This window comes from Oreochromis niloticus, linkage group LG4 (genome assembly GCF_001858045.2).
Source record: "Oreochromis niloticus isolate F11D_XX linkage group LG4, O_niloticus_UMD_NMBU, whole genome shotgun sequence".
Lineage (NCBI taxonomy): Eukaryota > Metazoa > Chordata > Actinopteri > Cichliformes > Cichlidae > Oreochromis > Oreochromis niloticus.
In genome coordinates, this window is record NC_031969.2 from 16,253,499 (window position 1) to 16,265,872 (window position 12,374).

The 12,374-nt window shown below is 37.2% G+C and overlaps 2 protein-coding genes across 2 annotated transcripts; both read left to right on the forward strand.

Annotated features, from left to right (window-relative positions):
- The first annotated feature begins 2,349 nt into the window (after positions 1 to 2,349).
- On the forward strand, positions 2,350 to 4,181 carry LOC100695855 (beta-galactoside-binding lectin). The gene is made up of 4 exons (XM_003452836.4): positions 2,350 to 2,411; positions 2,719 to 2,798; positions 3,351 to 3,522; positions 3,642 to 4,181. The coding sequence occupies exons 1-4, from the start codon at positions 2,403 to 2,405 to the stop codon at positions 3,786 to 3,788; spliced, it is 408 nt and encodes a 135-aa protein (XP_003452884.1). The 5' UTR covers positions 2,350 to 2,402; the 3' UTR covers positions 3,789 to 4,181.
- A 4,182-nt stretch (positions 4,182 to 8,363) lies between these two features.
- LOC100696116 (beta-galactoside-binding lectin) lies at positions 8,364 to 10,404 on the forward strand. The gene is made up of 4 exons (XM_003452837.5): positions 8,364 to 8,691; positions 9,248 to 9,327; positions 9,726 to 9,897; positions 9,991 to 10,404. The coding sequence occupies exons 1-4, from the start codon at positions 8,683 to 8,685 to the stop codon at positions 10,135 to 10,137; spliced, it is 408 nt and encodes a 135-aa protein (XP_003452885.1). The 5' UTR covers positions 8,364 to 8,682; the 3' UTR covers positions 10,138 to 10,404.
- The last annotated feature ends 1,970 nt before the right edge of the window (positions 10,405 to 12,374 follow it).

Consider the following 12,374-nt stretch of genomic DNA (forward strand, 5'->3'; position numbering starts at 1 on the left):
GTGCTTATCCACACAGGTGTACACACTGGTGTTCACAGACACAAACTACACCTTTCTTGGCTGCTACCTCAAAGCACATTGTGCGCTGTCGATCTTGCATGCTGCACAATAACATGTAATATTTAGTATCTACTGTTATCTATTGTTAGCTAGTTTATTGTGATGGTGTTGTATTTATTATGTTGCTCTGTTTTGTTTGTTTTCTCGTCTGCTTTTTCTTATCCCTATACAGGTGATCCAGGTGTTTTGTTTGTTTTTCTTTCTTTTTCTTTCTTTTTTTTTCTCTTTCCCCCTTTCTCACCATCTCTTCTCCCCTCTATTTTCTTTCTTTCTCTCCCTCTCTTTCTTTCATTTTTTCTCCCTGTCCTATCCTAAATATTTTAAATATCAGGTGAGTTGATTACTGCTATTTATTAAGAAATGCTGAGCAATGTTGTTGACTTCTACTTTTGAAGCTACTAGGTAATCATTACTGGTGAAATAGCCCCGAACAGACTGATATTCCTGCATTTACCCAAGAAGAGTGGGATATTTATTTACTTAGTTATGTTGATTGCTTTTTGAATGACATGTGAACAAATTGCCACTTTTACAACAAACTCAGGCGAGTCTTATGTGATTATTTTCTGTATCACATTTTGTTATAACAGTGTAATAACAGTTGTCTCTTTTTCTTTATTGGAAGAAGTAGTGAAAGGTTTTTGCAGAATGTGGAGTATTGAAGTACCTTAGTGTTATCACTGGAGGACAGTGGGTGCTCAGATGAACTTTGCTTAATGTAAATTCCCCTCAAATTCCTTTCCCCTCTAACCATTTTAAGTAAAACAAACAAGATGGTAACAATGGGAATTGTCATCTCAAGGCTTCAAGACTTCATGTCATCCTTTATACTCGGTATACTGTCCAACAAATGATTATTTTAAATCAGTTCCAGAAACCTTCCTGTTTTTAGCTGCCCCATGGTTTTGTCAAGTTCATTTTTCTTGCTCTGTATTACTATAAATATTACTTTTACCTGTCTGTGTTTCATAGACATTCTTAATACATAACTTTAAACACTGATAGCTGGTGCAAGCTTTGTCTATAACTGAACTGTGCTTTAATTAAAACAGATGTCTGTATTCACTTTTAAACATTTATTATTTTAATATTGAATATTTGATCTTTTAAGGTCAAAATATTCACCATACAGCATATGTGTACGATAATTACTTCTTTTTCTTCTCATCTGCATAGGCATGCATACACATGAAAGTTATCTGTTTGCAAGATAAGCACATGCTGCCATTTCCCTATTTCATTTCTGCTACTGTTCCCAGTATCAGAACTGACCAAAAACTGAACTGCATTCTGACCTCATTGGGTTGATAAACCCAGCAAATTAAAATAAAGACCTTGTATCATTTAGCTTTTGTTGGATATTATAAAGGGAGTACAGTGACAGAAGATGAGAAGACATATGCATAAAAGTTACCTATTAGACAGTAAGATAAGCACATGCTAACATTTCCCTATGATTTCTGTCACACCGTTTCTCTTTCACAGTAGCTGAGCAAAGGCTGAATTGCATTCTGGCCTCTTGTACCTTGGGCCTTGTATAATTTGTGTGTGTGTGTGTGTGTGTGTGTGTGTGTGTGTGTGTGTTGTACTGGTGCACAGTGACGGTGCGTTCATGGTCATTATTACATCACGTGTAGCTCAGGTAAATTAGAACTTATGTTGGTGATGCTTTGACTCATTCGCTGCATTCATTTTTTATACCAACTGTATACTCTATATGATAAAGACAACATAAACAGCAGTTAATGGAAATTGTGCATTAGGAAACATCTGCTTACACCTTGTTGAATTTAGTTGTGCAAATCATTAAAGAGCAGTAAACATCAAAGCAGCAACAACACAGGTCAGCTAATCACAACCGTTATACAAAGAAAATTTCCTGGAGCTCTGAATAGAAATTACTGTCATTTTTGTCAAGTCCCATTTTAACCCCTCAGAACAATAGAAAAGTCCCCCCAGAAAAAGTCAGTGAAGATCTAAGAAGGAGAATTGTAGGTTCATTCAAGTGCAGACAGTCTTTTGGAGGCGTTTCAAACAATGGGAAAGTCCAAAGAACAATTACAGGTTACAGTGTAACAGTGTGATGGTGACCACCAATACCAACCACCAACATATTCAAATATTTTTTAACTTCTAAATTAGTTATTTATGGTCTATAATTTGACTATGAGTAAGGTAGTGGGTGTTTAGCACTGGCACAGTCCTATTGGCTGTTTCACATATCACTCAGGTTGAAGGCTCCTCCCAAACTCTATATAATGCAGCTTTCTGGGGTGCAGAGAGACAAAACCCTGCAGCACTCATTTTTTCTCACCTGTACTTAACCTTGTACATCTGCCAAGATGGTGGAAGTAAGTAATATGACTATTTTCTCTTTGTGTTGCATGACCAATAAGGACACTCTTAAACTATAATTCCACCACGGATTCAACCGAATCAGACGTTTGCTTTTAGTTTTATTGAGCTTTTGGATGTTTTGATGATCTTTGATAGTCAAAATATTCACATTATTGGGCATTATTGAATATGGGTCATACAATGCATTGTTGTTTAGTAATACTACTGACCTTTATTAGGGCCAATTATTACTGCAGTCTCAGTTAGAAAACAACACTGGCCAATGCTGCACCACCAAATGTTTCTTCGTTTTCTGCACAGTGGATGACAATAAAGAACATGACTTTCAAGGTTGGACAAACCCTGACTCTCGTTGGCGTGATCAAACCTGATCCCAAAGAGTAAGTACTGATTAAAGACTGTATTATGTTTTTACACATCATTCTATGATAGTAAAGTTGGGAAATAAAATCAAATATTTTAATGCATAAAAGATAACAGTTACTGTATTTTCTATTCCAAAAATTCTTGCACATATCTCTCATATATTTTTATTCTGTCCAGCTGGCACAAAAAGTATAACTTGATCCTAAGGTCATAAGATAAATGTGTACATTTGATTTTGGTGTGAACTATCCTTAAGACAGCTGAAGCTTAAAGTACAGCTATGAAACATATCATTTTTGTGTTTAATACAATATGAGAATTTCATTAGCGATTTATTTAAGTTACATGATGTTTTAAACTTCCTGTGCTTATTTCTGTTTTAAAATTGCCCTAAGAATTTGATTATGGGGTGAACGGTCCCTTAACTCTATTGTAGCAAAATCATTTGCAAATGTGTGTTGAGAATGTTATATCTGTATATCAGTTTATTTCAGCCCTATGTCCTTCCTACGCATCCTAAAAGGAATATAAGATGTAATAAATATTTGTGTGTCTGTACATTGCAGGTTCACGCTGGATATTGGCCCCAGCGTGGACAGAATTGCATTTCATTTCAACCCTCGCTTTGATGCAAAGGGACAGACAAATAAAATCGTCTGCAATTCTTTGGAGGCAGGCAATTGGTGTAAGGAGCAACATGAGGATTGCTTTCCTTTCTGCGCGGGAAAGGAGTTCAAGGTATGAGAGTGTGTGTGTATATTTTCATATATATATATGTGTGTGTGTGTGTGTGTGTGTGTATTACAATCAATCTATAATTTGTCTCTCTGTTTCTCTCACTCAAAATGCCTTTTTAGATCGCCATTAAATTCACACCTTCAGAGTTTGTGGTGACTTTACCAAATGGCTCAACATTCTGTTTCCCCAACCGCATGGGTGCAAGGAAGTACTCTGTCATTGGGTTTGGTCGAGATGCTCGCATTAGAAGCATTGAGATCAAGTAAATCCACATTGTCAATTTGCATTGCTTGTTTTATTTTTCTGCTTGTCTATCAGTAGGTAATATGTCCCCAAAAGTGGATGGTGACCGTGCCAACCTGTAATCTCATCACTAATTTCATTTTTTATCTTAAAGAAATTTAGTTTGTTGAGAGCCTGATCCAAACAGTTTTGGATGTAAAGATGGGATGTAAGATAAATATTTTCATGGGTTCTTGGCACAGATAACTAAAGATGCCATACGCAGTTTTAAAGTAGCCAAAGTGTTTTTTCTGTTTGGAGTTAGCAGCTTGCAAAAATCTAATAAAGTGTGATCAAGGTTTTCTGTAAGGTGTCTTAAAGTACTAAAGTATTTGTTTGAATTCCCAAGACATTTCAACTGTTCTTTCTTTATTGCAGCAACATTAATTAAAACATTCTTTTATGAAAAAACATGACTCTGGTGACTCCTTATTCTTGTTACACTAACATGAAATGTTTTATGATGCCTCTGGGCCTTCCCCTGTGAAATTACTTCATAGGTGAAACTGTCACTGCTGTGGTCTGTAATTTAATTCTTATTATGGGTCATTTTTCATAACACGAGGGTCAGCTTTGACTCACAGTATGTATCAAGGTTTGTACTACAGATCAAATTACAATATATATCTATTCTACTTGATATTATTAAATGAATAATTAATCCTAAATTAATACATTAATAGATGAAGTAAAAGAGTAGGGAGAGTGTATTGTTTTTTGGAGAAAAATATCTTCACAATATCATGCACAGTTTTATGTAAGAAATGAACACAAAAAGGAGACAATGATATTTATAATTAAAATGTGAAAATTGGATGAACATTGTGCAATTGTGCATAGTGGGATGTTTTATTTAAACCAGCTATTAAACACTGTCCTCACTGTTGTATCATAAAAACGTCATCATAACTACCATTGATAATTATCAATATCAATTCAACATGAATTAACTTTGTGAACAGAAATCATGGTCTGACCTTACGATGACTAACACTGCTACACCACCTCATCAACAACAACACATCTGTAACATTTGTCTGCATTTGAAAATGAAAAATGAATACTACCAGCACTACTGAATATTAACGAGAAGGACATGAATAATCATGTGTTTTTATGTCCATTTTACGGCAGCATTTAAGTCACTGGGAATATGCAGTGAATATGCAGCGACTATAACAGTGGACCAATACAGTGAGGGGGTCATTCGTATGATTACAATCGTTAGATGAGTCCCTCAGAGGGGAATAGGTCAGCAGGGTTGGCGATGCGATAGGCTACTATAAACTATCTGTAGGTCGCTCCAAGTCCAACTAAAAATCTCACAAAATGGAGCAAAATAGTGTGAGAGTGCAATCCCCAAATTTTGCTGGTATCTACGGTCAGTTTTATAGATGAATAACAAAAGTTGCACTATATTTTCAAACACAGGCAGTCAGGCAGACAGAGTCATCACAATATAAACAGCCTTCAGTAATTGACAGGCTCCACAATAGGACTGGAAACTGTGTGACTATATGTCTATATGTTTTATGTTTTATGAATTCTTATATCAAGACAATTTAAATCCCTTCAAGGGATAAACTGATCTGGAAATGCTAGAGTTCTTTTCACTGAGACTAAGGGGCTGAGCTCAACTCATGAAAAGTAACCCCACACCATAATCCCTCCCGGCACGATGCAGTCAGACAAGTAGCATTCTCTGCAAACACTGGGTTTTCCTCGGCATGAAAGATAGAAACTTCACAGTTGCATTTAATTAACATCACACATCTTCACTTTATCCAAAGCACATTCTTTGTTGATTCTCCCGCTAATTATATTCACAATATTTCCTCACCTCACTGTGTCTTTAGGGATTTGCTAGCTTAGCTTAGCTCGTAACTGACTCACTAGTAGCATGGCCTCTTTACTTGTTCCTCCTGCACTTTCCTGCTCAGTGTGTCAGGGTTTAGTTACTCCTCGACTTCCTTTAGCAGAATTGATACTTATAATAAATGTAGCATATTTGCTGCTCTGGATACCAGGATCACTGAACTGGAGACTTGGCTTTGCACCCTTAAAAACCCCATAGCTAGCTAGGCCCCTGTAGCTGGTGCAGCTAAAGGTAGTGTAGGGCCCATTAACTCTTCCCCGGCAGATTGTCCCAAGCAGCCAGGAACACAGGCTGGCTGAATGATGGTGAGGAGGAAATATACTTAAACAGAAGCCCCCAGTACACTACCAAACTGTTCATGTGACTGACCATTTTCCCCACTGGTTAAGGGTAAATGCAAAATTGACTAAAATTATAATTCACATTGGCAGTAAGGACAACCAGTAACATAAATCTAAAATTAATATTGAATTGGTGTGTAACTTTGCCAAAACAATGCTAGAATCTGTAGTTTTCTCTTGTCCATTCCCAAGTTGGACCAGGAGTGACATGCTTAGCAGCACGTTCTTTTTAATTTGCTCTCTGTCTGAGTGGTGTCCAAAAAACGATGTGGGCTTTATAGATAATTGGGAAACTTTCTGGGGGAAACCTAAGCTTGTTAGGAGAGACGGCATCCATTTCACTTTGGATGGAGCAGCTCTCATTTCTAAAAATCTGGCCAAATTTATTAAATCCATCCAAACGTAACTGTCCAGATTTGGGACCAGGAAGCATAGTTGCAGTCTTAAATACCTCTATATAGCTTTTCTCCTTCTGCTACCCCCCCAAAACCCCATCCCCTTAGAGACTGTGTCTGCTCTCAAACAAACAAAAATAATCTAAAAATCTGCAAAAAATAACTTAAAAAAATTTCAATTACAAAGAAAGAAGAATACTGTATCCACATCTGCACCGAAGAGTAAAAGAGTCAAATCTGATTTATTAAACATTAGGTCATTAGGTCATTAGGTATGTAAGTCCTTGTTAGTACACAAATTAATAACTGATAAACAAATTGATTTACTCTGCCTTACAGAAACCTGGTTATAACAGGATGATTATGTTAGTTTAAATGAGTCAACACCCCCGAGTCATACTAACTATTAGAATCCTCGAAGCACAGAATCCTGAGGTGCTGATTCAGCCATTCAGTACATTTTCAGTAATTTCTTTTCAAAAACGCACATGTACTTACATTTATTTACATTTACTTGAGTAGGGTAAGGGGTTGCCAAATCAGCATGCAATCAAGTTTAATAGAGTCTTGTTAATAACCTAATAATTTTATTCAGGTGTGTGGCATCAGCGACACATTCAAAGGTTTCAGGGCACGGGCCCTCGAGGGATGGAGTTTGACATTTGATGGTCGAAGCCACAGCTGTCGAACTCCAGGCCTCGAGGGCCGGTGTCCTGCAGGTTTTGGATGTGTCCTTGATCCAACACAGCTGATTTAAATGGCTAAAATACCTCCTCAACATGTCTCTAGGTTCCCCAGAAGCCTGGTAACGAACTAATCATTTTATTGAGGTGTGTTGACCCAGGGTGATATCTAAAACCTGCAGGACACCGGCCCTCGAGGCCTGGAGTTCAACACCTCTGGTCTAAGCCATCAAATGACAATTTTAAATCCGCTCTAAAGATCTTCCTGTCTGCATGGACATACATAGGCATGTCAGTTATCTGCTAGATAGAAAGATAAACACTTGCTAGCATTTCCCTATTTTAGAGCTGAACAAATGCTGTGTTGGATTCTTTCCCCTTTAGTTTGATACTATAGGCAGGATATAATAAGGAGCTTGTATCACTTGGACTTTTTTGGATATGGGGAAAATGTAATTGGGGAAGCAGTGCAGATATGGTAAATGAGATGACATATGCACAAACATTATCTGTTAGAGATAAAGATAAACACATGTTATATTTCCTTGTGTCATTTCTGTCACACCTTCTCTCTTTCCCTGTATCAGAGCTGAGCAAAGGCTGCATTGAATTCTTTCCTCTTTAGATTGATAAATTAGGCAGGTGAGAAGACATATGCACAAACATTATCTGTTAGACAGCAAGATAAACATGCTAACATTTTCCCTGTGTCATTTCTGTTATGAGTTCTCGCTTTCCCGGTATAAGAGCTGAACAAAGGCTGCATTGCATTCTTTCCTCTTTGGATTAAAACTAAACAGAACACAACAAATACTTTGTATTAATTGGGCTTTTTTCCCCAAACCCCAAATATTTGTAACACTTTTTGGAAAGGGTTACAATTATTTAAATCACATTAAAGGTTGAAATTAAATTAAGTAATAATGTAGAAGCCAGAACAGAGTACTCGAATTCTATGTGAAACAGGGGTAAGCTGCAGTGTAAACGTTTAGTAGTAGTGTAGTATTCCTCAAAGCAACTCACTGTTACGGTCCACTTTGTGTTGATTTCATACACAAATGACAATTATTTTATGATTCATAAAAATAGTGAATTTATGATTATTAATTAAATGTCTCTGACTGTACATTGCATGTAGTGTAAAGCGCTTTGGGGTCCTTAGGGACTGAGTAAAGCGCTATACAAATGCAGGCCATTTACATCCAGAATTCAAAAACTTGCCAGTGACAGATTTGCTGAAGTGTCATGAAGTGAATATGGTTGTGACATGTCGTTTACGATTAATAAAAAGCATATTTAGATGTTTTATTTTTCTCACAATATTTTTGCTTAGCATTCAGCCAGTCTTCACCAACATGAACAGTATTTGTTAACTACTAACATTTTTATGGTCTATATTCCATATACAAGTCAGCTGGTGGGAGTGTAACACAGTTATACTGGCTGTTTGAAGTGTCATTCAGGTGGAAGGCACCGCCTACCTTCTATATACTGTGGTCTTCTGCTGGAGTGCAGAGAGACAGGACCACACATCACTCTGATTTCTTCTCAGCTTTACAGCTTGACCTACTACATCTGTCAGGATGGAGACTGTAAGTACAATTTTGGCAGCAATATTTAACTTACATTACTTTTGCTTCTCTCCAAGTCCTATGACTGATGGAGAGTCTTAAACCACAGTTTAAACATGGAACTGAGAGCTGGTGCAAACTTAGTCTATACCAGGCTGATGTAACTGAATCTGCTTTTTTTTGTTTTGTTTTGTGTTTAATTAACTTTTGATTGAAAATTTGGGAGTCCTGACCTTTTGGATTATTTGATGACCTTTGCTATTTACCACATAGTGTAAGTGCATTAATCACTTCTTAACTGTTGCTTTGTATTCTCATCAACAGTAACAGGTAAGTTGTCTCTTAATACAGCGCATTATTGTCTAGTAATACTACTTTCTAGATTTTTTTTATTAGATCCAAATATTATTGTAGCATCAGACAGAAAACATCACCATATCATCAACCTGCCCAACTTTTGTGTTTGTATGTGTGCGTTATCTTACAGAACATGTTTCTCTCGTTTGTCCACGATATATTTATCCCGAGGGAAACACTAAAGGCTAATCTAATATAAACTACTAATTTTTCTTCACAGGTTATGTCAATAAAGAACATGACCTTCAAGGTTGGACAAACCCTGACTGTTGTTGGAGTTGTTAAACCTGATTGCAAAGAGTAAGTACTAGAGTAAGGGCAAACTGTATCATGATTTTGTAAATTAGTGAATCATAGTAAAATTGAAAAAAATAAAAAGGATAAAATCAAAACTCTCTTTGGAACTTTTTAGTTTTCAGTAATTGTAGTTTCAACCAAAATGCAACAAAATTAATTCTTGTTATACATTTGGGAGATGCAGCTGTCAGATTTCACAGAAAAATGCTAACCAGATGAAAAATGTCTAAATTTGAATTTTCTGTGAACTGTCTCTTTAAGGAAGCTGAAACTTTAAAAGTACAGCTATGAAACATGTTTCTGTGTTTAATTCTTGTTGTTCTTCTCATTATGTTTTACCTAGTATAGTAATAATTAATAAGTGTTTTAAGCGTGTAGCTTTGTGTGTCTGTTCATTGCAGGTTTGCAGTGAATATTGGCCCCAGCGAGGACAGAATTGCACTTCATCTCAACCCTCGTTTTAACACCAAGGGAGACATAAACATCATTGTTTGCAACACTTTTGAGGCAGGCACGTGGTGTCAGGAGCAACGGGAGAAACGCTTTCCTTTCAGCCTGGGAAAGGACTTCAAGGTATCTATCTATCTATCTATCTATCTATCTGTCAATCTGTCTATCTATTGTTACAAGCTATAATATAAGTCCTCTGTCTCTCATGCCTTTTAGATTGTCATCAAATTCACTCCTTCAGAGTTTGAGGTGACTTTACCAGATGGCTCAACATTTTGTTTCCCCAACCGCCTCGGTGCACAGGAATACTCGTTCATGAGTTTTCACGAGGGTGCTCGCATTCAAAGCATTGAGATCAAGTAAATCTCTTACCTCGCTTGAATTGCTGGATTGAAATTTTTTGTTTTCTTTTTCGCTTTGTCTAGCAGCAGGTGATAATGTTGCTCTAGGCCTTCAGCTTCTTCAGAAATTGAGTTTGTTGAGAGCAAATCCAAACAGATGGACTCCTAAAGAATCATAACCTTTTTGTAATGTTTTGCTTGCAAGAATCACATACAGTACAGTGTGATCAGGTTTTTCTTTAATGTGCCTTTAAATGCTTCTTTCTTAGTTATTTGCTATATTTTGATTCTTACCTGTAACAGCATCAATAAAGCGTTTTCTGCGATGAAAGAAACACGACTCTGTTGACTCTTTATCCTTGTAACACTTTCCCAGTGAAATTACTTCATAGGTGAAACACAGTCACTGCTGGGGTCTGTAATTTAACCTTCACATATGGGCTGTATTTAGTGTCTGTACCAAAGTATGAACTACACATCAGTTTACAATGTATAACTAGTCTCACATTAATAAACTGATGAAAAACATCAACACAATATCAAACACTCTTTATCTTTTTAGAGATAATTTAAGTATTGTTGTTAATTAAAATATAAACTTTTTTTAAATTGCCATTTTCTTTTCTTTTTTCTTTTCTCTTCCTTGCAGTGAACATCACGTGTCATTTGATCACAGAATGATTTGATGTAATGGTACTGTTTCCATTTTGTGTGGATTTTTTTTCTTTATTTAACTCCATTCTGTACACCTACTCACCTAAACCTGGGCTGTTAGGTCATGCCACCCATACTGAGTGAGACGGAGCTTAGAATTCTGGAAGAGGAGTCACAGTACTGTCAGGAGATGAGGTGAAGTAGGTTCAGAGATTAGAGCAGTGGTTCCCAAACTTTTTTGGCTAGGCCCCCCTTGTTTTACAAGAAAAATGTTCGCGCCCCCCCCCACCCCGCGCGTGCACGCGCACACGCAAATCCTCCAACCACACCCATTTTTTGCTCCATTCCGATTTATTTCACACCTCAAACATTTAGTAAACAATTAAGCAAATACAAGTAATCTGCAATAAATTACAGGTAGTAATAAAATAAACTACTAACTCTTTTACACTACGTCCACACCTACACGGGTATTTTTGAAAACGCCGCTGTTTCATCCACACGTAAACGGCGTTTCGAATCACCGAAAACGGAGATTTGTTTAAAACTCCTTTTTTGCGTTTACGTGTGGACGAGGAATACAGAGTTCGTCACACAACGTCAAAGGTATGTGCCTTTTTTCACCTCACGTTATTGTTTACATGAGATGAATTGCAGAATGGCAGATAGAGACGAAATATTGTTACTGTTAATCTGACTATCTTCAGGTTTTACACGCTTATATTTACACAAGCAGTTACTGTCTCTCCATTTAGAAAGGCAGAGGCATCACGGTGTGATTATTTTACGTGGTGTTGTTTTTTTTCCTGTGTAGGTCCTAATAATATTCAACATTGCTATCAATACATTTGTCAAAAAATGCCTCTCTGTGCAAAATGGGTTTAAAAACATAAACAACTGTGGGATACTGTTTGTCCGTGATTTAGACAGGGGGAACAAATCGTGGCAGGATCAGCCTGATATTATTTGTATCCCACTGTAACTTTACTGTATAAAGAGCTAACATGTCCAAAATGTCAGCAGAAGTTAGTCCTTACAACAAGTGTTTGTGAACTAAAAATTAAGAATGTGGGATACTGTTTGCCCGTGATTTGAAGAGCCCGATGCAGGGAAAAGCAATTATGCAGGGGAGACCTACCTTGGCACTTGCGCAGGTGAAACCAAAGGGAAGATATGCTTCACCATATTTTCTAGTCTTTGGCTTAGAATGAAGTTGGTTTGGAAACATATTCAGCGATGCTTCATCTCCTGCTTTGCGTTTCTGTGGGTGCACCGTGCTAGCAGTGTCCAAGCCTTTTTTTGTTTTGTTTTTTTCCCTTTTCATCCCCCCCCCCAAGGGGCGGGCCCCACACTTTGGGAAGGTCTGGATTAGAGCAAGACGGTGAAAGCTCAGAGGAGGAAATACCAGTTGAAGGGGGAAAATGATGACGAAGTCCATTATGGGTAAGAAGTAGTGCGTAAGCTGGAGCTCTGAAGTTGAAGGATTTGGTTACTCAGCTGCATGACCGCAGCACAATGACGTAACCTTTTGACATTCTTGTTAAGAGAATTTTCAATTACCAGAAGGGTTCATTGTTTTCCCATTATCAGAGACATCAAGATCAT

What these genes read in the sequence shown, in the direction of transcription:
- LOC100695855 (XM_003452836.4), top strand. An exon ending in ATCAAACCTGATCCCAAAGA is followed by an intron (nt 2,799 to 3,350) that starts GTAAGTACTGAT and finishes TGTACATTGCAG; the next exon opens with GTTCACGCTGGATATTGGCC. An exon ending in GCGCGGGAAAGGAGTTCAAG is followed by an intron (nt 3,523 to 3,641) that starts GTATGAGAGTGT and finishes ATGCCTTTTTAG; the next exon opens with ATCGCCATTAAATTCACACC.
- LOC100696116 (XM_003452837.5), top strand. An exon ending in GTTAAACCTGATTGCAAAGA is followed by an intron (nt 9,328 to 9,725) that starts GTAAGTACTAGA and finishes TGTTCATTGCAG; the next exon opens with GTTTGCAGTGAATATTGGCC. An exon ending in GCCTGGGAAAGGACTTCAAG is followed by an intron (nt 9,898 to 9,990) that starts GTATCTATCTAT and finishes CATGCCTTTTAG; the next exon opens with ATTGTCATCAAATTCACTCC.